The 23,276-nt window shown below is 37.1% G+C and overlaps 1 protein-coding gene across 1 annotated transcript; it reads left to right on the top strand.

The window, feature by feature from the left end:
- The first annotated feature begins 5,317 nt into the window (after positions 1-5,317).
- Positions 5,318-20,147, top strand: tspan2b (tetraspanin 2b). Its single transcript, XM_083521146.1, has 8 exons — positions 5,318-5,565; positions 12,967-13,069; positions 15,709-15,806; positions 16,722-16,796; positions 16,882-16,962; positions 17,096-17,161; positions 19,320-19,403; positions 19,554-20,147. Exons 1-8 carry the CDS (start codon positions 5,497-5,499, stop codon positions 19,617-19,619), a joined length of 642 nt encoding a protein of 213 aa, XP_083377272.1. The 5' UTR covers positions 5,318-5,496; the 3' UTR covers positions 19,620-20,147.
- Positions 20,148-23,276: the final 3,129 nt, after the last annotated feature.

The raw sequence follows: 23,276 nt of genomic DNA, 5'->3' as shown, positions 1-23,276 counted from the left end.
GATGGCTGAAATATGATTGGATAGAAACTCTAACATAAACATACATGACTGGTAGCAGCACAACCATATTTAGGGTTTTTGTGTGTAAAAATGTAATCTGGCTGTTCAAGATATCTGCCCTAACGCATTCCAATGTTCAGTTACTTTGTGAAACTTCATGTTTATACATTAAGGTCCACTGTTTCAAAGCAAAGTCTAAGGGACATCACTGAGGAAATGAATGTGGTCTGTGAGAAAAAGAAAGACTTCCATTACTTGGTAGCCACATTAGTTCCGAAGATGATGTAATAGCAATCTAGAGCAACTAACTAACCCACATTAATTTCTGTAAAATTGCATGATGTGACTTCTTCTTTCTGTGTAAAAGGCATGCATCATTCATGTTTTTTAAACAACATATCTTGTTTGTCTTGTTTATCTGATATAGTTATAGCTAACATAATATTCAGTTCATCATGTATGCTAGCATTACAACTTCAAAACCATTCTCTAATAGTAACTGATGTTATCAAGTTTATTGAACTTGTCTCGACTCAGGGAATCAAGGGGTGCCTATTAAACCATGTCAAAGTTATGACCATAAACATCCCTCAGAATTAGGTCCAAAATTGACCTGATGGTGGCACTAGAGAGTTGGGAGCGCTTGGCTCAAATTTGGTCAAAACAGTCCCTCAGAAAATCGCTAAACAGCTTACCAAATTTCACAACAAAATACCTTAGGCAGAAAACCAAAATTTTGTTGTTTGATTAACCATAAGGTGCCTACAAACCTTTGGTGCTTGGGCCCCTAATAATAAAAATAATCTCTCTGTTAATGAGCTCCAGTGCAAAAGTAAAGATGTAAACATGTCTTATCTGATTGTCAACCACTGAGACAATGTGAATTTTGTGTTTGTTACTTTTTCTTGGTTATTTATCCACATCCACATATCTGAATGTTTCTGTGACATATATATATATATATATATATATATATATATATATATATATATATATATATATATATATATATATATATATATATATATATATATATATATATATGACAGCGTTCTCCACATACCGGGTCCATTCACCATGGTTATAATAAAAATATTTAGATAACTAATCTTTTTGCATCTGCAGACAGACAATGATGATTAGCAGCTGGAAAAGAGCACATGGGCTCAGGCTGACTTTAGCGTAGATAAATGAACAGCATTCGTGCATTTCATCTCACGTAACTGGATCCTATACTTCATCCAAACAGCAGCCTGCATATACTCCAAACTGAAATTTTATTGCTTTGTGTTTTCCATTGGCTGTTGCCTGATGAGCAGTGAGTTATTCTTCCTCAGGGTACATATGAATTTTAAAGGGGAGCTCCACCAATATGTCTGTATTAACATCTGAGAGAGCAGAATTGTGCTGTCAGATTTCTGAACATTCTTAAAATAAACAAATAGCCTATTTTGACTCATTTTGGTTGAAGTGATTTTGAATTATAATAATTGTAAACCTTGCAGAACATTCGGAAAAGGCTGAACCTGAACAACAAAATATTACACAGAAGTTAGAACACAATGATGAATACCAACTAATCTAAATTTATTACTGTAGATCAATTCATAACTTCATTAAACCACTATGGCATGGTGTTGCCCTCAAGCAACAAATCATCGTTTTGCTAATTTTAAGTTATAACATCACAAAACATGTTTCTATCCAATAAAATAAGGGGCTGAAGTTTTTATTTGGAGGTGTCATGGGCCTATCAGCGAAACACCCAGGAAGGAGGGCAGCCACTTGACAAACCAAAGGGTGCCATCACTTAGTGGACCATCCCACAGAGTCTTAGCGGTGCCTCAGTATACTGAGTTATGAGAAGGAGCAACCTCAGGAGAAGGAAGGACTGAGGAGTAGTGTGGCAGAGGGTGCCACCACTGAATAGACCATCCCACAGAGTCTCATCAATGCCTCAAGTATGCATCAAGGGATATCAACATCAAGTCCTACACAACAGATCCAATAAAATACGGGGCTGAAGTTTTTATTTATTATTAAAAGCTGTAGCTAATTGGTTAAGATATTGGACTTCTGATAGGAAGTTCATGAGTGCAAATCCCAGAAACACCATGCTGATACTGCTGGGCACATGCGCAAGGATCTTCACCTTCAATTGCTCAGTTGTATAAATGAGATTTGCAAGAAAAAAAAAATCAATCTGGATAAAGGCATCTTACAAATGCCATCAATAATATTTACTTTATTGCACGACTTTTAATACCATTTTACAGAATATTGAGGTTTTTTTAAACGTTTAATTGTTGGGTACTTTGTAATTTATATTTAAAAAGACAATTCATAGTACTACATTTATAATAATATTGAATATGTTTAATGAGCTTTTAAACATGAATGCATGTTAAATAAATAAATACACACATTGCTATTTTAATTTTTCTGCCATTTCCATAAGCAATGTTTACATTTTATCACATTCCTAAAAGATGAAATTTAGATAACATTTTGACAGAATTACTATATTTTAAGTTGCCACTTTGAATACATTAAACACACAAAATAAAAAGTCTTCCTCCAGGATCACAGGGTTTTGACAAAATTACAATTTAATACAAGATGATGTAAAACTCCAAACTAACTAGAACGCTACACAAAGTGCACATGTGCAAACAAAAGAACACAATAAGACAATAAACATAGAGCATCTTACGTATATCAGATTTCACACAGAACAACAGAAATTTAATATCAAACCAATGTTAACTCAACATCTATGCTTTTCAAAAGAAAGAAAAACAAATAAAGAACATGATCCTAGTGCATTATCCACACTATCTGTAGGAGAGCAAACAATGCAGCAACTCAGAATTATTCAATTATTCATTTATCTTTAGTAACTGGATCACTTGACTAATTTCAGCTGATTTGTCTTTTGCCACACCCGAATCCCGAACCATTTTGCTGGCACACAAGATGAAACAAAACTATTACTTTGTATATCCTATACAAGTGAGTAAGTCCAACACTGTGGTAATAGTTTGTGGTAAAAACACAAATGGCTGGGAGTGTGTCCCCATACGATTGTCCATATAGTTTATCTTCAGTATGAGTTGACGAAGGAGAAGTTTGTGTGTTTGTATTTAGAGGAAATGAGTGTGTTGCAATGATAATAGCACTTCCCTAATAAACTCTCTTGCTAAACAATTTTAAGTGTTATTACAGGTTAGGTTTACAGTTTCTCTCTCTCTCTCTCTCTCTCTCTCTCTCTCTCTCTCTCTCTCTCTCTCTCTCTCTCTCTTTCTCGCTCTCTTTTTTCACTCTCTCTGCATTTACATCCTACACTATATAGAGTTTATTAGAGGGACAGCGCATGTAGGATGTTTTGGAGACAAGGTGAGGGAGGCGAGATTGAGATGGTTTGGACATGTGCAGAGGAGGGACATGAGTTATATTGGTAGGAGAAAGCTGAGGATGGAGCCACCAGGAAGGAGGAAAAGAGAAAGGCCAAGAAGGAGGTTCATGGATGTGGTGAGGGAAGACATGCAGGTAGTTGGTGTGAAAGGGCAGATGTAGAGGACAGAGAGGTATGGAGACGGATGATCTGCTGTGGCGCCCTAATGGGAGCAGTCGAAAGAAGAAGAAGAAGAAGAAGAAGAAGAAGAAGAAGACTATATAGACAAACATATTGTGATACCTGACTTTTCCAGCCATATGTGGTTCTTCCAACACATAGAAGACCCAAACCTTTTAATATAGTGTACTTTATTTTTAAAAATAAAATAAAATAATGCTTTCCTCATTCTGGACAAGACTGTGAAAGGTCATGGTGTAAGTCATGACTGTAACATGTGTTATGAATGTGCAGCATCCTGTTTTAAGGCCAGTGAAAGGTGACAGCATTCAGACAGCAAAGACACATATACAAACACACACACACACACACACTATATATATATATATATATAGTATATATATATTTATATATATATTTATATCTGCAAGGATATAAATCAATTAATATGTTATCCAGTTTTAAAGTTATGATTTATAAAAAATTTAATAAATAAAAAGAAAAGAAAGTAAACCAAACAAAAACGAGTGGTGGGTTGTCAAAGCCAGCAGGACCTTCTCAGCTGTCCTTAACACTATCAAAATTACTGGCTTATCTTTTAATACATTTTTTTCCATGTGTATATATATATATATATATATATATATATATATATATATATATATATATATATATATATATATATATATATATATATATACAGTATATTAAATTATTTCCAATTGTCTATACCCTTCATTTCATATCTGGGATATGCGAATAAATAATTTCAGTGTGAGAAGTGAAAAGCACCTTTTCTTCTGGTTGTGCTGCTTCCAGGAGTGTATGTTTATGTTTGAGTTTTTATCCAATTATATATCAGCCACCATGTGTTGGCAGGGTCAAATAAATCTGCCTTACGGCTTTCAGAATCAACAGTGTAGGCGCCTGTAGCATAAAGTATAAAGCATTTTCACATCCTTTGATTGGATGATCAGAGAGCGCAATAACCAGATCTCGCAAACCGCATCTGTTGCAAACTCTACAAGCCGAAATATATTTGTGTAAATTTAATAGCTGTTTTTATAAATCCACAATGACTAACAGAGGACAAGAAATTGATTTGCTTTCGATTTTCAAGACGGACTTTCAAGAAAAGCAAAACAGTTTGCCTTCATTTTAAATCCCCCAGGAAAACCGTAATGCATGGGGTTTTGTGATTGAAGAACTCAAATGGTTTTACAAAAATGCACAGAAAACCTGAGTTGATTTTATGAGGGTAATATTGATGTTTCTGCTAGAGATGATGTATGTAGTTAATGCAGTTGTGGCTGCAGTGAAAGGAGACTTGTTGAATTCCGTTCAAAAAAATGTTTTGGGTTTCTTGGCATTAGCAATGGCATTCATTCATGAGACGCCTGTCTGTGATGCAGTGCTCTGTTATACTGGTGGTTTCTATAGTGTCATAAAGATTGTATTAAGAGGTAGATTGAATGAGGTAGGATACCACCTACTTGAAGGCCTTGGTGTAAAGAAACTCACGGCCCACCAGGAACAAAATTATAAAAGCTTTTTTTTTTTATGATTAATTAATATTATAGCAACCTTTTGGACGTCATGGAAAGAGGTTTTCTCTGATTGCAAAAGGAAAGGAAAGGGGGGGAAAAAAAGAGCAGTTTGCTGTCGTTGCTTTTGTCTGTCGAGAGTCTGGGTTCCCCCTTGGTTTTCCCCCATGGTTGCAAAAATGGGCGGACACACACACACACACACACACACACTCTCTCTCTCACACACACACACACACACACATATACAGATAGAGGGAGATCTAATAACCCTGTGCGCTTTGACAGCAGCTGCTTCTGACTCTCAACTCCGGATCATTACTTGTTTATCCAAACAAAACATTTTAATTGAAAAAAATTTAAAAAGAAAAATCCAATATGGGGAAAGTGGAAGGTGGAATGAAATGCGTGAAATACCTGCTCTTCATATTCAACTTCATATTCTGGGTGAGTGATGCCTGTTGATGAAATGCTGAGAAATGAATCCTTATAAATACTGGTTTTATAATAGAGCTAAATGGTGTATGGCTGGAAAAAAAAGGAAAGGATGAAGGGAAAAAAAGCCCTTTCTTTCCATTTTCCCCCCTTCGTCTGCGTCTCAGTGTGTGTTTATCCCGTCGGCCATGGAAAGGTAAATCAGATTTTCCATTATAGGAACAAAACGCCCCTTTTTCCTCTTTGGAGTTCACAAAGAGCTCCCTATTCCACATATAGTGCACTGCTCAGGCTCCAGCAGCTCCTCATTGCATCCTGTCTGGATATTGGTTTTTATTCTTTCCATGTTTTCTGTTTTGTTTTTGCTACACACTGAAGCCATGTGATTGATCTGTAGCCAGGAATGTCAGCTCCTAAATATTGACATCTAGATGTGTTGAACTTGTACCATTTGTTTGAACGAAAAATATTTGGAGTGAACAAATATTGAACCATCTGACTGCCAGGTATCGGTGCCCAGGTGTGCCCTGTTAAATGGATTGTTTGTACAATTAATGGCTCTGTATGTCTTGTCTTGGTTTGTTTCATAACTTTGCATTTTCTGAAAAAAAGGATAAACCAACTTAAAAACCAGAGAGCTGTATGTGGGAAGTTTTTTTTTTTTAATTGAACAAGCATTTGGATTTTTTTTTCCCTTTAAATTAATAAAACATCTGTGCATTAATGAGCAGACATAAAAAAAAAAAAAGGTAATAAATGCAAAACATCAGCAGTTTTTAGATGTTAAGACCAAAACCAAGATACAACAGTCACTGAAATCAGCAAATAGAAGACTAGAATACACTGGAAATTATAAAGAATTACAAAGAAGAGCCACAAAGTTCTGCAACCATGATTAACCTCACCAAAAGTGATGTAAAGGCCAAACTGTGGAGTAAGAAAAGATCTGCTCATGATCTAAAACACATAGGCTTATCAGTAAAGCATGGTGGAGGTAGTGCCATAGCATGGGCTTGCGTGGCTGCTTTTGGTAAAAGATCTAATGATAATTGATGATGTTTCTAATAATGGTAGCAGTAGAATGACTTCAGGAATATACAAAAAAAAGTTTATTCCTGTCTTGACAATTTACATAGATATGCATCTCAGTGTATTTGGGTGGAACTTCATCATGGAGCAAAACAGAAGTGATTAGAAGTAAAAGCAAAATAATATGCCGCTGTTTTTTAGTTTGACTATCTGTGCGAATACTTTTGCTCACTCAAACTGGGTGGTCTGTCCATCAAGGGTGCCATCTTTAAACCTATTTAACACTTCTAGATATGAATATCAGGAAATTGTAGCTGAAATTCTGATCCATCTATTCTGATGACCCTTTGTTCAAAAGATAAAAACAATCGAATTGGTTCTGGCGTCTCAATACTTTTGGAGGGAACCTTCACGTAAGTAGCCAATTGCATAAAAAAATCTAGGTTAATACATTATTTTTTTCCTGTAAAGGAAAATTCTTTTTTACAAAATAGTTCAAGTTTCCTAAAAGCTTATTCAATACCGTTACAGAAGGTTTTCAGAAACCGTCATCATCATCAAACCACAGAAAAAATGGTTAAGCGTAAAGATTTATGCGAGTTTGACGAGGGCCAAATTGTGATGTCTAGACGCCTGGGGCAGAGCATCTGCAAAACTTCAGCTCCTCTGGGCTGTTCCAGGTCTGCAGTGGTCAGTATCCATCACAAGAGGTCCAAGGAAGGGACAGTGAAACCAGACAGGGTTATGGGCGGCCAAGGCTCATCAATGTGGGGAGCGAAGGCTGGTCCGTGTGGTCCGATCCAACAGACGATCTCCTGTAGCTAAAATTGCTGAAGAAGTTAATGCTGTTAATGCTGAATGGGTCAGGACTGTTTTGGCAGCAAAATGGGACAAACAGAATATTAGGCAGGTGGTCATAATGTTATGCCTGTTGCACACACAGAGACACACACACACTCCAACTGCCTTGTATCTGGTTGCCAGGTGTTGATTAAAGGTATCAAACACTGTAATACACACATAATGTTCTAGCACGTAGTTGATAAAGAAGACGATGATGATGGTAATGTGTGTAGTAGCAATGCTGATGGATATTACATTATAACAAATATATTTGATCTACAGTCAATATCTGTCAATGACCAGGCTATAATTTATCATCCACAGCCATCCATTATTAACCAGAATTCTCCTGAGAGCAATTCCAGGCTCATAAACATCACACTGCCACTCCCAGTTCACCAGACAAAGGGTACTTAACAGGGGGGGAATACTAAGTGCACTGTGATGTTCTGCCCTGTTGCAGCAAAGTCATAGTGGTATGACTGTTAATACCACAGCATGTGTAGAGAAATTACAGATGGACGAAACATAGCACAGTAATATCAGGTTACTGCTTCACATTTACAGACACCTGACATTTTATAATGAACCCTCAATCAACAAGCTGAACATCAACACCACGGCCCTGGTTGAAATTTCAATTCAGATTGGCGTTGATTTGTTTTGTATTACAGCAGCTCTGATGAGAATGCAGGTTTCCATCAGCTTTAGTTCAAATGACCGGTTACTATTACCGCACACTTTCCAGTATGGATTTAAAAGCATGTAATGGTCGTTAAGGTGACAGGTTTTTTCCTTTGAAAGGAAACATTTATTGAAGGAGTCCCCAGTGTGAGTGCTTTGTAATGTAGTCAGAGAACTTTATGGTTTACCTCAGAAATGGAGGGGGTTGGTAGCTTTGTGGTTAAGACACTGGACTTTGTATCTGAAGTTAAAAATCCAGCCACATCAAGCTGCCACACCTTGAGCAAGGCCCCTAATTCCATAGCAGCAAAACGTCCTACATGCGCGGTACTTCTAATGAACTCTTTTCTAAAATCATAATGAATATATTTAATATATGAACAAATATTGAGGAAAATAAGGCATGCATTAAAACTGAAACTAAAAGTAACACTCCAAAATAATAAAAAATAGTTACATTTCAAAATGAATAAAAAAAAATAAAAAATTTAAAAAGACACTTTAAATAACGCAACCCGGAAAAACTATCAGTATGGATTTTTGTCGATAGCCGTTAATTCCATCAATCAACTATCGGTGCCGATTAATCAGCAAAACCAATGAATTGGTGAAATTGTAAGTTGATTTTAATATGTAAATAAAAGCAGGTGAGGTCGGGACTATTTAAAGCTGCTGTAACCTGCTATAATGGATGTTTTTTTTTTTTAATAACACTCAATTGTTATCCTCCTTTTGCTGTTATAATAACCTCCACTCTTCTTGTAAGGCATTTTGCTAGATTTTTTGGGCATTGCTGTGGGAATTTGTGATCGTTCAGCTACCAGAGAATGCATGTAATCAGGAAGTAATGTTGGTTAAGGTGGTCTGGGGTACCAGAAGTGTTCAGTGGGGTTGAGGTTAGGGCTGTGTGCAGGACACTTATTTGTAAGACTGCAGCACAGAAAGACGTTCTATTAAATTGTGACCCACATACAGCTGCGATGGTCGGGCATCCACATACTTTTTGGCCATATAGTGTAACCGGATGAAAACATTTTACATCTCACACACACACCCACATAGAAGAGAGATTGAGGCTTATATCAGGTATTTAAGCTAGCATACACCGAAACACACTAGCATCAGCAAATGCAAATTTAGCCAAAAGAAGCTATGGAAAAGCAAAACCAAGGTTGACTGGTTTCCACAAAAGGCACAAGTGGTATGTGTTTAATGATTAGCCGAGGTGATTTTTTTTCTCTATATATACACACACAAAATAGACATAAATAGACTATTATACTAGAAATAGACTAATGTAACAAGTGTTTCTATTAAAGCTACTATGCTTTCTTTTTCCATATTAATCCTGAACTCACGAAGTTCTGTCAGTATCGTACCACATTTCTGAACCTCTGATAATCAGTTACCGGATTACAGGATCAAATTCATTCTTCGTTTTGTTTTTCTGCGATATCTGATCCACCCTTATTAAACATGTGAACAAATGTAAAGATGTGATTGGGAAGTGGTAGCTCAGTGAATGAGGTATGATTGGAAGGTCATGGGTTTATATCCCACCACCACCAAGTTGCCACTGCTGGGCCCAAACCCCAACAACCCTCAATTGTTTAACTCTATTACTGAGATAACTGTAAGGATAAGAGCGTAATTTTAATGTGCTCTATGGAAACTGACAGCCTCAAAAATCATAAAAGTGTGTGTGTTTGCACGTATTTAGCTTTTTATTTGGACATCAATGGGATCAGATGCTGCCATGTTGAGCGAAGAGTGTCGATGTCCTTACAATCAAACGGTCCTTACAAAAAAAACCTATCTATTGTCCAACTTATCTATTGTCTAAGTTATCAACTGTCTTATAGTTTGTTACAATAATGTGTGTGTCAGTGGAAGTTCTTTGGAAAGAAAAAAAGGGAGTATCCCATCATTCCAATTGATCCCAAAGGTGTTCATTATTGTTGATTTCAGAGCTCTAAAGCAGGAGATCTTCTACTCCAAGCCATGCAAAGCATATCTTCATGTATCTGGCTTTATGCACAGGGGAATTGTCATACTGGAGGTTTGGATCTCTTAATTCAAATGAAAAGAAAATTGAATTCTACCACGTCCAAAGACATTCTGTACAATCGTGTGCCTCCAACTTCGAGGGAACAGTTTGGGGAAGAACCACAAACGGTTGGAAAAGGCAGGTTTCGCATTACAGATGTCCAGTGTCACAATGTCCTTCTGTCAAGTCTGCTGATTTGCACAAATTTCTTTCCATAAAAAAAAAAAAGAAAATTCAAATTAAATGATTTGCATTAAAACTGGCCCCACCCCTTTCTTTTTACTCATAGCTGATTAAATCAACATTCAACAGAAGTCAGATTGGATCTGAGTTGACAAACAATAAAATCAATCGATGCATTTATATTGAACTGAAACTATAAATATATATTATTATTTAATTTAACTCACTACTAGTCACAGATTTTTTTTATCTGAAATCATTTCTATAAATTCCTTATTTTAATGTAAAAAAAACAACTTTTTTTTTACTTTCAGAAAAAAATCTATGCCTTACATGCAATATTACAGAAAAATACATATAAAAATAATAGAGATAATATAATGATGATTTATAATAATAATAATCATAAAGATCATAATTTTAAAATAGATTTTTTTATTTTATTTTCAAAAGCCATTGTAGATATTTCACAGCATGTGAAAATATACAATAAAAATAATCACTGTACTTATATGATTCATATAATGGAAAGGATTTCAACTAACACCTTTAAAAAAAAATTTATAAAAAAAAGGAACATGAACAGAACTGCAAGTTGCAGAGGAATACATTAAAACAAAAGAGAGAGAGAAAGAGAGAAAAATTTATTATGAGACTTTTATTATGCTGTATTTTTAATTTTTGTGTGTTTGTGAGAAATACATTTTTGTACACTGATGTGTTTCATGATATCGTTAAGCAGGGGCCATGTGATGATTATAGTGAACAGTTATGCCACAATAGACTTTGTCATCCAAATGTAGTAAAATAAAGCTAGTGGAAGCTGCAGATTTGATATAAAATATTCATATTTATACACTTATACAATCTAAACTAGCTAAAATATATAGGTAGTTCATGACTGAACCCATCATAACTTAAAAATATCATAAATTGAGACATGGTGACTTGTGGTTTAGTGTATAATTTAGCAAAACAGAGCAATTTACCCTACCCCACGCAAAACATTAAATATTTGTATAGTTCTGTTGTATCACTATCGTCATCATTAGATCGAAAATATTATAGCATCTAAAAATCGTCTAAAATATATTTCTAATTATAAATGTAATTATCCATACAATTATTTTGGTAGCCATTGTATAAATCTTTTTTGTTTTTTTCTAAACGTCTCTGAGAATCATCATCTGCTCTTCTGGATTCTGGAGAACGTGTCAAATGCTGGGCTGTAATCTTCTCTAGATTTGTAAACCTCAAATAAAAATGTATATTTAGTTTTTAATTTGTTATAAAAATGTGAACATAGATACTCATAAAAAAAAACCCTGAGAAGATACCATAACCCAGAAATGACCGAAGGAAAAAGTGATGAAGCACACAAAGGCACTAAAAAAAGGATGAGAAGAAACGAGGAACAGTGAAACTCGCGGTTTGAAGCTGCAGTAGAAATGAGTTTTTTCCACTGTTTTGCTCAGGCTCATGGTGTGGGCTGTTCCAATACTTAATTAGAGTTCAGTTAGAACTACAAAAATACGTTTTACAACACGCTGAACATATATAAGCCGTGTGTTTGTGATAGTTGATTATTAATTCCACATGATTTTATCACCACTACCCTACCCTGAGAAGGGCAGATTATTTGGCAGAATCGCCATGTCTCTGGATATCGTCTCGTTGATGTCCTTCAGAATAAAGAGTGTGTGTTGAAAAGGCTATCCAATGGCATCCCATAATATTCCATAACATCCCAAAATAATATTCTGTGCAGTATTATAACACAGTGTGGACACGTTTTTTACATTTCAAAACCTATGAAATGTGATATCAGCACACTGAAAAGCGATTATATCTATAATCCATGAGCAACGTGAAGTTCTCGATAAACACACACACACACACACACACACACACACACGCTTAGTGTTTTAACACGGACAAATCTGAAGCTCTCGTTTAGCTATTGCATTTTCAATTTTTTATTATTTCACCATTTGACTCCAAAGTGAAACAGGAGGAGAGGAAGAGAAAGTAAAAAGACAGCACATGATAGTAAAACAGGTGGTGGTGGTGATGATTGTAGTGGAGTTGAGATGAGTATGATGATGATGATCATGGTGATTATTGGCATGAAGATGACTGTGATCACAGAGATAATGGTGATTAAGGAGGTTGAAGGTAACACTGGTGACAGTAATGGTATTGGTGAAGATAATGATGATGATAGTGATGATTATGAACATGATGTTATGAGTATGATGATGCTAGTGGTGGCCTTAATGATGATGAAGATGCTGATAATGTTGGGGGTGATAATGATGTATTATGGTGATAGTGATGATCAAGGTGGTTGATGACTACTGGTGACACTGATGATGAAGAGCATGACGATTAAGTAGATGATGTTAGTGGTGGCAATAATGATGATGGTGGTGATGATGATGATGATGGATACTGCTGATGTTTGGAGTGGTGGTTATGAATAGGAGTCATAACGTTGATGATGTTAATGATGAGAATGATGATGATTCCATAATTATGGTAATTATGAAGAACTGTCCTCCATCTCCTTGTCTTAATGTCTCACTGTTTACTTTTTCTCTTTGTCCTCATCTCTTTTTTCTCTGTAGTTAATGGGTTCTCTGGTGTTGGCTGTCGGTTTGTGGTTGCGGTTGGAAAATAACACGGTCGCTCTCCTGGATGGCGACACGGCACCGGCCACCTTCTTCATTGGTAAGTGTGTGTGTGTGTGTGTGTGTGTGTGTGTGTGTGTGTGTGTGTGTGTGTGTGTGTGTGTGTGTGTGTGTGTGTGTGTGTGTGTGTGTGTGTGTGTGTGTGTGTGTGTTCTTTCACCTACTGTGAAAAGACAAAAGGTGTGCCATAGTTTTTCCTGGGAACCTTGGGGAGGCAGTGTAGCCATAGTAGTGTTTAATGTAATACTCTATTATTTAGTTTGGGACGTAGCCACTCATAACTCATGTGCCTTTGTAGGCTCATTCGAACCACTTTGCTACAGACTATTAAGTGTGGTTTGGGATGCAGCTCATGTGTAGATGCACTAATGGGAGGTACTTGATCGGTGGTACTTTAGTCTTAGTGTGGTACAGTATTTTGAGGTGTAGTAAAAGTAAGGTGCTGAGTTGAAATGCGGCACACTCTTCTGCCACAGCCTGTGACTGTTTTAAAAACAGGAAACTGCGGTGTGTGGTTTTCAGTAAATACGGAAACTTGAGAAACAGACACCTGTTTGAGACTGAAGGGCGCTCACAGTGTTGGACTGAAGTGTAGCAAAAGTGGGCGTGGTCTAGATATTTAATTTTGTGTCAATTTGCCTGTACTGAGCATTAGAAAGTGCTCTGTGAAGGATCAGCAAGTGCAGGGCATCGTGTGATCACGGTGTGTGTGGGCGTGGGCGGGTGTGAAGGAGAGTGGAACACACACTCATCATCACTCATCCATTACCCTGTCTAAAGTTTCCTTTTAGATAAGTTCAAATGGTGAGTGGCAAAAGAGTAGTTTGAAAGTGTGTGTGTGTGTGTGTGTGTGTTTGTGTGGTCGCTAAGCTCCAGTTTTTTTGCAGTGATGTCATTGTCACAGTGAACATCCTCCTACATTCCAGACACATAAATAACACACCTACAGTGCACTCGGCTATATTTAATTGTAGTCCCGCAATCTACGTGTGTGTGTGTGTGTGTGTGTGTGTGTGTGTGTGTGTGTGTGTGTGTGTGTGTGTGAGTAAGAGAGATTCCTATTCATCACTTTTCCCAAAAAAAAACACACTCCAAACACTCCATCCTGGTGCCCCACTCTTTTGTTTCTAGAAAAGGGGGGGGGGGGGGGGGGCTGTCTAGAAGGCAAGGATTTAGTTTAATGGGTGTGTCCCAAACCACACTCCCTATTCACTATATAGAGCACATTACCAACACGAGTCCAGAGTGGATATGTTTCAAACCGCACACCATATTCACTATATAGAGCACATTACCAGCATAAACCCAGAGTGGATGTGTCCCAAACCACACCCCCTACTCACTATATAGTGCAGCACATTACCACCGTTATGAGTTCAGGGTGGATTTGTCCCAAATCATACACCCTAATTATGATATAGAGCACATTACTGTACCACCGCCATGAGTCTAGAGTGGACATATCCCAAACCACACACCCTATTTATGCTATATAGCACATGAATGTTATACCATGAGTTTAGAAATGGATGTGTCCCAAACCAAACACCCTATTCACTGTATAAAAGCACATTACCAGCACCATGAGTCCAGAGTGGATGTGTCTCAAACCACACACCCTATTACTTTATTGAGCACATCACCGTACCACCATGAGTCCAGAGTGGATGGGTCTCAAAACACACACCCTTATTCTCTAGTGTCACTTTATAGAGCACATAAAACTTATTACGAGTTACAGTGGACGTGTCCCAAACCACACACCCTATTCAATATGTAGAACATATTAATGGCCATGTCACATTTAACATATTCACTACATAGTTAGCATAAACCTCATCATGAGTGCACAGTGATCGTGTCCCAAATCACCCAGAATAATATTGTCCTTTAAATGCCACAGTGCAGTGTTGATGTTGTCCCAATCTACATACACTACACAGTGCACACACACTGCATCATCAGCCCACAGTGGCCGTGTCCCAAACCACACCTCCCTTCATCTCTCGCTCTCTTTATTTCTCTCTCCCCCTCTCCTTTCATTTCTCTTTCTCTCTATCTCCCTCTCTATTCATTTCTATCCCCCTTCATATCTCCCTCCACTCCTTCTCTCTCTCTCTCCACATCTCTTCCATTCCTCCCATCTCTCATTCCCTCCACACACCCCCATCTGTCTCTCTATCACACCCCCTCTTTCTATCTCTCGCTTTCGTCACTCTTTATCTCTCTCTCTCTCTCTCCTTTATTTCTCTCCCTCTCTCTTTTTTTTTTTAATCTCTCCCTCCATCTCTTCCCAGTATCTGTGATGAAGGTAATGAGATAAGTGAAAGGGCAGATGAGGTTAATGACATCATCCCTCAGTGCATACTGATCATTGTCCTCACACTGAGGCTCGTGTTTCAGAGCTGCTGTTTACATAAAGCCTGATCTTACAACGCCCTCTTGTGGTCAAATTGTAATTACAGCCCAGAACATAGTAACAATAGTAATTCTATAATAGTACTCTTTAACTATCTAACTAATCAGAATGTGATGCTCAGATACTGGATGAAGTCGTTGATCCAACTCATTTCACTAATCAGAAAAATATTGTGCTGTTCGACCTCACTGCACTTGAGCAGGACAACAGAAGATCCAGTGAGTGAATGTAACCGGCCTCGTCTCATTTCTGTTGCGTAGGAGTGTACATCCTGATCGCAGCAGGAGGTTTGGTGATGTTGGTGGGGTTTTTCGGATGCTGCGGTGCCGTGCGAGAGTCTCAGTGTCTCCTCGGCTCGGTGAGTCCTCGTCCCTCTGTCCAGAGCATGTATTTCTGTCCTTTGTTTCTGTTTCTGTCATGTACTAATCAACTGGCTCTTATACATTTTCTACATTTTCTTTTTTCCCCCTCACTTCTCACCTGTTTCTACCTTTACTGTTTGGTCTTTTTCCTTATTTTTTTTCAAAATGTTCTTTCTTATTTTCCTAACCGTAATCCCTTAAACGTAATCCCGTAAACCCTTTCTCTCCTTCCTCTTCTTTGTTCCATTCCCTGCCCCTGATTTCCCTTTTCTCCAACAAATACGCTTGAGTTCATTATCGAAACAGCTTCTGGAACAAAGGTGAAATGTGCAAAAATTCTCTTTGGTTGTTAACATTATAAGCAACACTAGTAACAACAACATCAACAATAAAAACAGTGATAGAAAATACTGTAGTAGTTGTTATATCAGTTGTGTAATAGTTAAGATTATTTATTTTGTTTATTTTAGTTTTTTTTGTTATTATTATTATTTTTTACCTTCAGAATGCACTGCAAAAACTGTGTGTGTGTATATATATATATATATATATATATATATATATATATATATATATATATATATATATATATATATATATATATATATATATATATACAGTTTTTGCAGTGCATTCTGAAGGTAAATAATAATAATAAAAAAATTTTTTTTTATATATTTATATATTTAATATATATCCAAGCTACCTGAGCCCTTAACCCTCACCTGCTCAGGTGTTAAAATGTGATAACTGTCTCTCTGGATAAGAACATCTGGTTAAATGGTGTGAATGTGAAAGTACCTGTACCACACTTTGCGTCCGGTGTTACGTTGCATTGTGGATTTGAATGTGTTTTGTAAAACCCTGTCCGTAACTAACACATAAACGTACGCCTTTGTGTGGAACTGCAGTTCTTCGCCTGCCTCCTGATCATCTTCGCAGCTGAAGTTGCCGCTGGGGTGTTCGGATTCCTGAATAAAAACACGGTAAATCGGAAAAATACGCGGACACTTTTCCGCTTTCAGCTTAATTGGTTTCAGTAGCTCGAGTTCATTCTCCTCCTGCTTTTAGATTATTGAAGACATTCAGATGTTTTATGCAGAATCTGCCAAAGGTAACAGCACAGCGATTCTCAGCAGCTACCATCGAGTCGTAAGTGTCGCACTGCTTATTGCTCTGTGTGTGTGTGTGTGTGTGTGTGTGTGTGTGTGTGTGAGTGTGTGTGTGTGTGTGAGAGATGTCGTTTTTCATTGGCTGTCCTATTTTGTTGTATTTCTCTGCGCAGCTGAATTGTTGCGGCACCAAGGATACACAAAAAACTGTGTGTCCCACCTCCCCACCTGACACTCAGGTAACTTATTCCACTCTTGTAATTCAGCACAATTACTCATTTTAGTTATATTTTAACAAAAAACAAGCATTAAGTCTTGAATTTTTTAATCCGATGTTCCTTGGGCACTTTATCCTGAAAATCCTGTTATTTTCCTGTCAGGGTGAATTGAAGCGTCGAACAGCATATGATATAAGATTGGGCTGGTGAATAATTTGGGCCAGTTGTCGCATCATTAGTCATTTGCATAAAACGGAGAAAATGTCACTTTGTCGCTTGCTGCTGTTGCGCAAAATCGCAACCGTCGCGTCTCAATCTGTACATTAGGGATGTGTGTCTCCATAACTGAGGCCGATGCGATTCGTATTCTGATGCTTAGCCAACGATACGATACATTAAAGATACATATCGAGCAGCTACTGATGCGATGCGATTCGAATTTTCAACACAAGGCGTTTTAATGGAAAAAATACGATGCTGTGCAATTCAACACGGTGCAGATATTTCGCTATTATTTCTTTGGTTCAGACAGACAGCAAATCATCAATTGTGCCTTCAGACTTGACCCCTAACGCATGACCCCTTCACAAACAGGCCTCTGTAGTGCAAATAGATGAAATAAAACCAGACGTTCTTTTCCTGTTCTTTCTACAGGAAGACGCAGCTCTACCTCTGCCATGTTAATCTGTATTTTATGTGACTCTCAGGACACGCCTCCGTCTCCGTAGTGCTGTGATACGTCATATTCACGTTGCAGCAGTGATGCTGAGTGAACGCGCTTGAGAAACAGTTTAGCGACGAAATACTGATCTACATATACAATATTTGTCACAAATTAGTGGTCGTTTTCTATATAATATTCAAAACAATAAAATTATAGCGCATCTACTAATAATTATAGATAAAAAAATTTATTGATGCAAATATGTTCAAAACGATGCATCGAGATACAAATGCCGACTTTTTTCCGACACTTTTTTTTGTATAAACCCTTAAACTCTACAGGATTCCTAACATAAAATCCATGAGGCTGCCATAATCAAAATATGCTATTTGTTTCAATGAGTCTCGATGAAAGTCCCTGACTGTAGCGCATTCGTAAGTCCAACAAAGTGAGGTTTGACCCAAATGTACAATTTACAGTATAAACAGTCCAAGCACACACAAAAAATTTAAATAAAATGTTTTACTGTTACAGTACCTTAAAATGGTAGTATAGTACAACAGCTGGCATACAGTGGCTGGGCAAAAGAGGCTGATCCTGCATCTACACACTAAGAAGATTCTCGATCCCCCCTATCACTTTACCTCAGGCCTTCTATAATATTGTTGACCTCATTGGCATAGCAGACTTCAGATTTTCCATGATCTCGTCCTTGTTTCTTAAAATTGTGCTGAAGCATAAGCGTCGCCAACGAAATCCGTTTGCCTCGGCCCAATCTCGCGATTATTTTTATTTATTTATCCATGGTTATTGCTCTGTGCCTTTTAGCAGTATGTGGCATCACCACTACTTTTCTGCTGGCTTCCGGATATCCTGGGCTTAACAGTGGACATTGTCCCAAAGCAGCACCTTTTGGAATATTTAATTATTTTTAATGTATACATTTTCTGTATGTGTACATGGATGTTGTACATTGTAAGTTGTCATTGTTTGACAAAGTATACATTTAAACAAAAATAAACAACTAGTGCCAAAAGATTCAGGGGGGGTTACTTCAGATTCCTATTTCCTGCACAAGGGACCTTTGGACTATTTTTACGTTAAAAAAGTAACCAACATAAAAAGCAACAAATCACTTAGTCAAATTAGTAGGGAATGAAAAATTTCTGTTTCTCATCATTTTCCCCTTGGCTGCATTATTTCTGTTTCTTTCTTGATCATGTTTTTGGGAGTTCAACTATTAAAAATTAGAATTAGATACTAAGCAAATGGACAAAATAGTTTGAATATGGTTTTGTTCATTTTGCTGAAGGAGATTCAAAGATCCAAGTCAGTAAATGATTCAATCTTCCTGTTACTAAGGTCAGAAACAGTCAGTATTGAAATACTGTGCCCTCTAGTGGTGAAGAGAGGAAGGACCGAGTGGAAATGTGACTGTGATTCAGCTTTTCTTTAGTTTTTCTCTGAGGAAAAATTTTCTCCGTACTTATGTCCTAATTTGTTTTCTTTCCGCAGAACTGTGAAGAAGCTATCCAAGACTTTTTCAATAGCAAACTCTTTATCATCGGATACGTGGGGATCGGAATCGCTGGCGTCATGGTGAGTGAAACGTCCACATGGTTCCCCGAGTTTTCTCAATCAGTCAAGGGTTTTTCTTCTTCACTTTTTTAACTGGATTTTGCCTACAAGTAGCAGTAAAAATGGTTATCGTATTTCTGATTTTGTTCAATATCTGTCTGATCTCTGCAGATTATCGGGATGATCTTCAGCATGGTCCTCTGCTGTGCGATCCGGAACAGCCGCGAGGTCCTCTGATTTTCTGACCTTTAGCCTCTGCACCAATTTTTTTTTTTCACAGACACGGCAAGAGCTTCGAGATCAAACGAAAATTTCTCGATTTTTATATATTTTTTTCCACCATGGTTCAGAAGCTGCCAGAAGGATTTCCTATTTTAAACTTTTCTTTTTTGTAGGTTGGATTTTATTAACATTTTGTCACTTTACCTGCTGGATAGGTGTCGTACATATTCGGTTTGTGAAGCTGTTTTGAGGAACCTAATTTAATTTATGTATTTCTGCCTGTGGTTGAATCTACTGGAGGCTTCTGTTTAAAGACTGGGGTCACATGACCAAGCGCGATTCGCCCAGCGTGACATAGCGAGCATGTAAAATAACGCATGAAGTCCGAGTGTTTAATGACGTGAGTGCACTACAACAGGAAGGGAACATTTGTTGTGCAGTGTAGTAAACATTCTGTGTGGTTTGGGTCACACCCTTAATAGAGTAATAATATTGATCTAGAGTTAGTGCTTGAATGATGGTAAATAAATAATCCTTAATAGTGCACTCAAGCTTTTGGATCTGATTAACACCTTATTAACAGCATATCTGTCAAAACACATTGCAGTTTTCATCAACATTTGCTGCGTGACACACAGAGGACAAATTTGTATATACTGTTGAGATTCGTACTCCATTTCCTTTTGTAACGTGTGTGATGGTGAATATCTGTAACGTGCTGTTGGTTTGTGTAGAAGCTAGACATCGTCGTTTCCGAAGTACTTCCTCCTGTTCGGCGATGACGTATACGATCAATTAAAGGTGCCTTTCTCTTTTATACGACTTGTAAACAGTAACAATGAGAACTTCAACCCATCCATTTAATATAATCCTGATGCAGCTTTTTGCGTTCTGGTCCCGTTTTTTAAAAACACACTCGTCCACTTTGTCCGGGATCAGCTAAGTTCAAGTTGAGAAAGCGTTTTGTATAAGTGTTGATAAGGAATTGTGTTGATGGCGTTCACACTAGCGAGTGTGAACTTGTTCGGGATGCTCGCTTTTGTCACCCACCAGTGTAAACGTGACCTACTTTAGCAAAATGATTTACCCAGAAGCAGCTGCTGTGATCTGACGTCGTTTCCATGTTTTTAAAATGGAGGACCAAAAAAAAAGTTGATGAAACTGCTTAGCTGGACTTCTTATGTAACCAAGGATGCATCTCAAATCTCAAATTTACGTTTTAAACTTAATAAAACCATATATAAATAAATATAAACGGGGCAAAATTAAAACCTTCAACACAACACACATTTATTCACAACTTCTTCTCTTTACTCAGATATAAAAAAAAAAGATACATTTAAAAAGAATTTTGAATCACTAAACATTTGTTTTACATTTTGCCAATTCTCAAATCGAGCACCAAAATCCGCCACAATGAACACATCCGGCAATTAAAACCGTCCGTGTGGAAACAAAGCAAAAGTTCAGTTTGGTGTCCTGATGATTTACGTGCTTTAAAACACCATAATTACTTTCGAACATTTACAAGAATATTTTGTCTTCATGCTTTATGTTGAGTTTGGTTTCACTAATAATAAACATACAATTGCATAAAGCATCAATATTTGTCCATAGACGTTGATTAGAGTATTAAAATTTTGAAAAGTATTGATTTAAAGTACATTAAGAAACTGATAAAAATGTGCGATTAAATCGATTGACAGCCCTAATATATACATACACACATATATATATATATATATATATATATATATATATATATATATATATATATATATATATATATAGAGAGAGAGAGAGAGAGAGAGAGAGAGAGAGAGAGAGAGAGAGAGAGAGAGAGCTATAGAGATAGATAGATAGATAGAGAGAGAGAGAGAGAGAGAGAGAGAGAGAGAGAGAGAGAGCTTATTGAGACGTACCATAATTGATATACCAGCTAGCTACCTAACTAGCATGCCAATTAAGGAAAAAAAAGCAATTGCATCAACCATGTAAAACATTGTTTATGATCCGGATAATGAACAAGTTATGTGACTGAGGTTTGGATCCTAAATGATGGGAGCAAACAGTGAGACAAAGTCGACGAGTGTGTACTGGAATCTGGACGGAAACGTGGCTAAAACTGTAGTTATAGCGAAAGTAGGCGTAGCTTAGTAAAGTCTCTTTTTGCGGACGTTGTTTAGGCATGTGCTGCTAATATACGGTATATATTATACGCAGTACTCAACAATTGTGATACATTTAAGGTTATTCTGGACACTTGTTGGTCATGTTTGGATGAACAGCGTTAATTCTAATCTTGACATACACATCCTTTCGTACCTGGGGCAAGAGGGAACATGAATGACAGAATATATCTCAGGAATCTGGTCTAAACAGTACTTAAACCTCTTAAATACTATTTAGGATGGATTCCTTACATGACTGTTAAGCGATGTAGCTGGAGGACATAAGAGATACCAGAGATCGGCAAATATGTTTGGGGTTCCACTCTGTAGTTCTTATTTTAATACAAACTATTATTAATATTGAAAGGGCACAGGATATATATATATATATATATATATATATATATATATATATATATATATATATATATATATATATATGAAGCTTTTAATGGTCTTAACAACAAATCACTGGTCAGGAAATCTGATAAAAATTTGGCAGGCACAGAGGTACTGAGACTCTCCTGCACCTCCAGTCACTCTCTTACCTTCGCTGCAGTGTAGTGTTTGGGGTGAAAAAGAAAAAAAGAAGAAATGTGTTTTTTGTACATTATTCATGTAAATTGTCTAATGTAAAATTCAGCACATTTCCGGGTTGACAAAACCATTTCAGAGACTCTTCAGCTTTTTGAAACTCGTTAGCGGTGAACGGAAAAACATTCTTACTGTAAAAAAGTTGAATATTTCCCTCAAGGCTTAAACATGTAAAGGACAAAGCCAGGCCATACAAAATGACTTTGTGAAATGCTCGTTCCTTGCTTTTTTTTCTGAGCAGTGGTTTGTTTGTATTGCTATTAAAAGCTTCATTTTCTAATATTTTGGGTTTGGGGTGGGTATTTTATAAGGGAGTCCCAATTTTGCTAAAGATTCAAGTAAGCCAAGAGGTTACGATTTTACTCATAAGTATAACGACTGAATTTGATAATTTGTTCTGACACGTTTAAAAGAAAGTAGTGCAGATTAATGCAGTTAAAAAAAAGTGTATTTCCATGTTGACGCACTGTACGTAAGGCGTGAAATGATCTGATCTAAAGACAAGCGTGATGATGTATAATGAAGCCGAATCCGAAGTGAAACTCAGCTGAGATACGCATTACTGTGTTGAAAAGGATCGAATTGAATATTAGCACATGCCTAAATCTGATTAATAACAGGACCATACCTTAAACAGAGCACCTGTGTGACTGTTTGAGGTGTGTGTGCGTGTGTGTGTGTGTGTGTGAGTGAGTGAGTGTGTAAACCCGGCTCATCTTTTCATAGCTGCTCAGAATGTAGGAAATGCATGTACATGTACACAACGCATTTTGTATGTAAAGTTGCATGGCTTCTCATGGCAGCTTAGATCAGAGCTTATTGTGTGTTGTAATATTTTTCTCGTACTGTAAACAACAGAGCGTTGTCAGCGTTGGTTGTTTTGTTGTTGTTGTAGTTTTAATATTAA

The sequence above is a fragment of the Silurus aristotelis genome (assembly GCF_946808225.1).
Source record: "Silurus aristotelis genome assembly, chromosome: 19".
Lineage (NCBI taxonomy): Eukaryota > Metazoa > Chordata > Actinopteri > Siluriformes > Siluridae > Silurus > Silurus aristotelis.
The sequence above is the reverse complement of the archived record's forward strand: the minus strand, read 5'-3'. Positions and strand labels throughout refer to the sequence as shown.

Excerpts from the sequence above, each read along its gene's own strand:
- tspan2b (XM_083521146.1), top strand. The coding sequence starts at position 5,497 with ATGGGGAAAGTGGAAGGTGGAATGAAATGCGTGAAATACCTGCTCTTC. Across the intron at positions 5,566-12,966 it reads TATTCAACTTCATATTCTGG|TTAATGGGTTCTCTGGTGTT; the intron begins GTGAGTGATGCC and ends TTTTCTCTGTAG. Across the intron at positions 13,070-15,708 it reads ACCGGCCACCTTCTTCATTG|GAGTGTACATCCTGATCGCA; the intron begins GTAAGTGTGTGT and ends TCTGTTGCGTAG.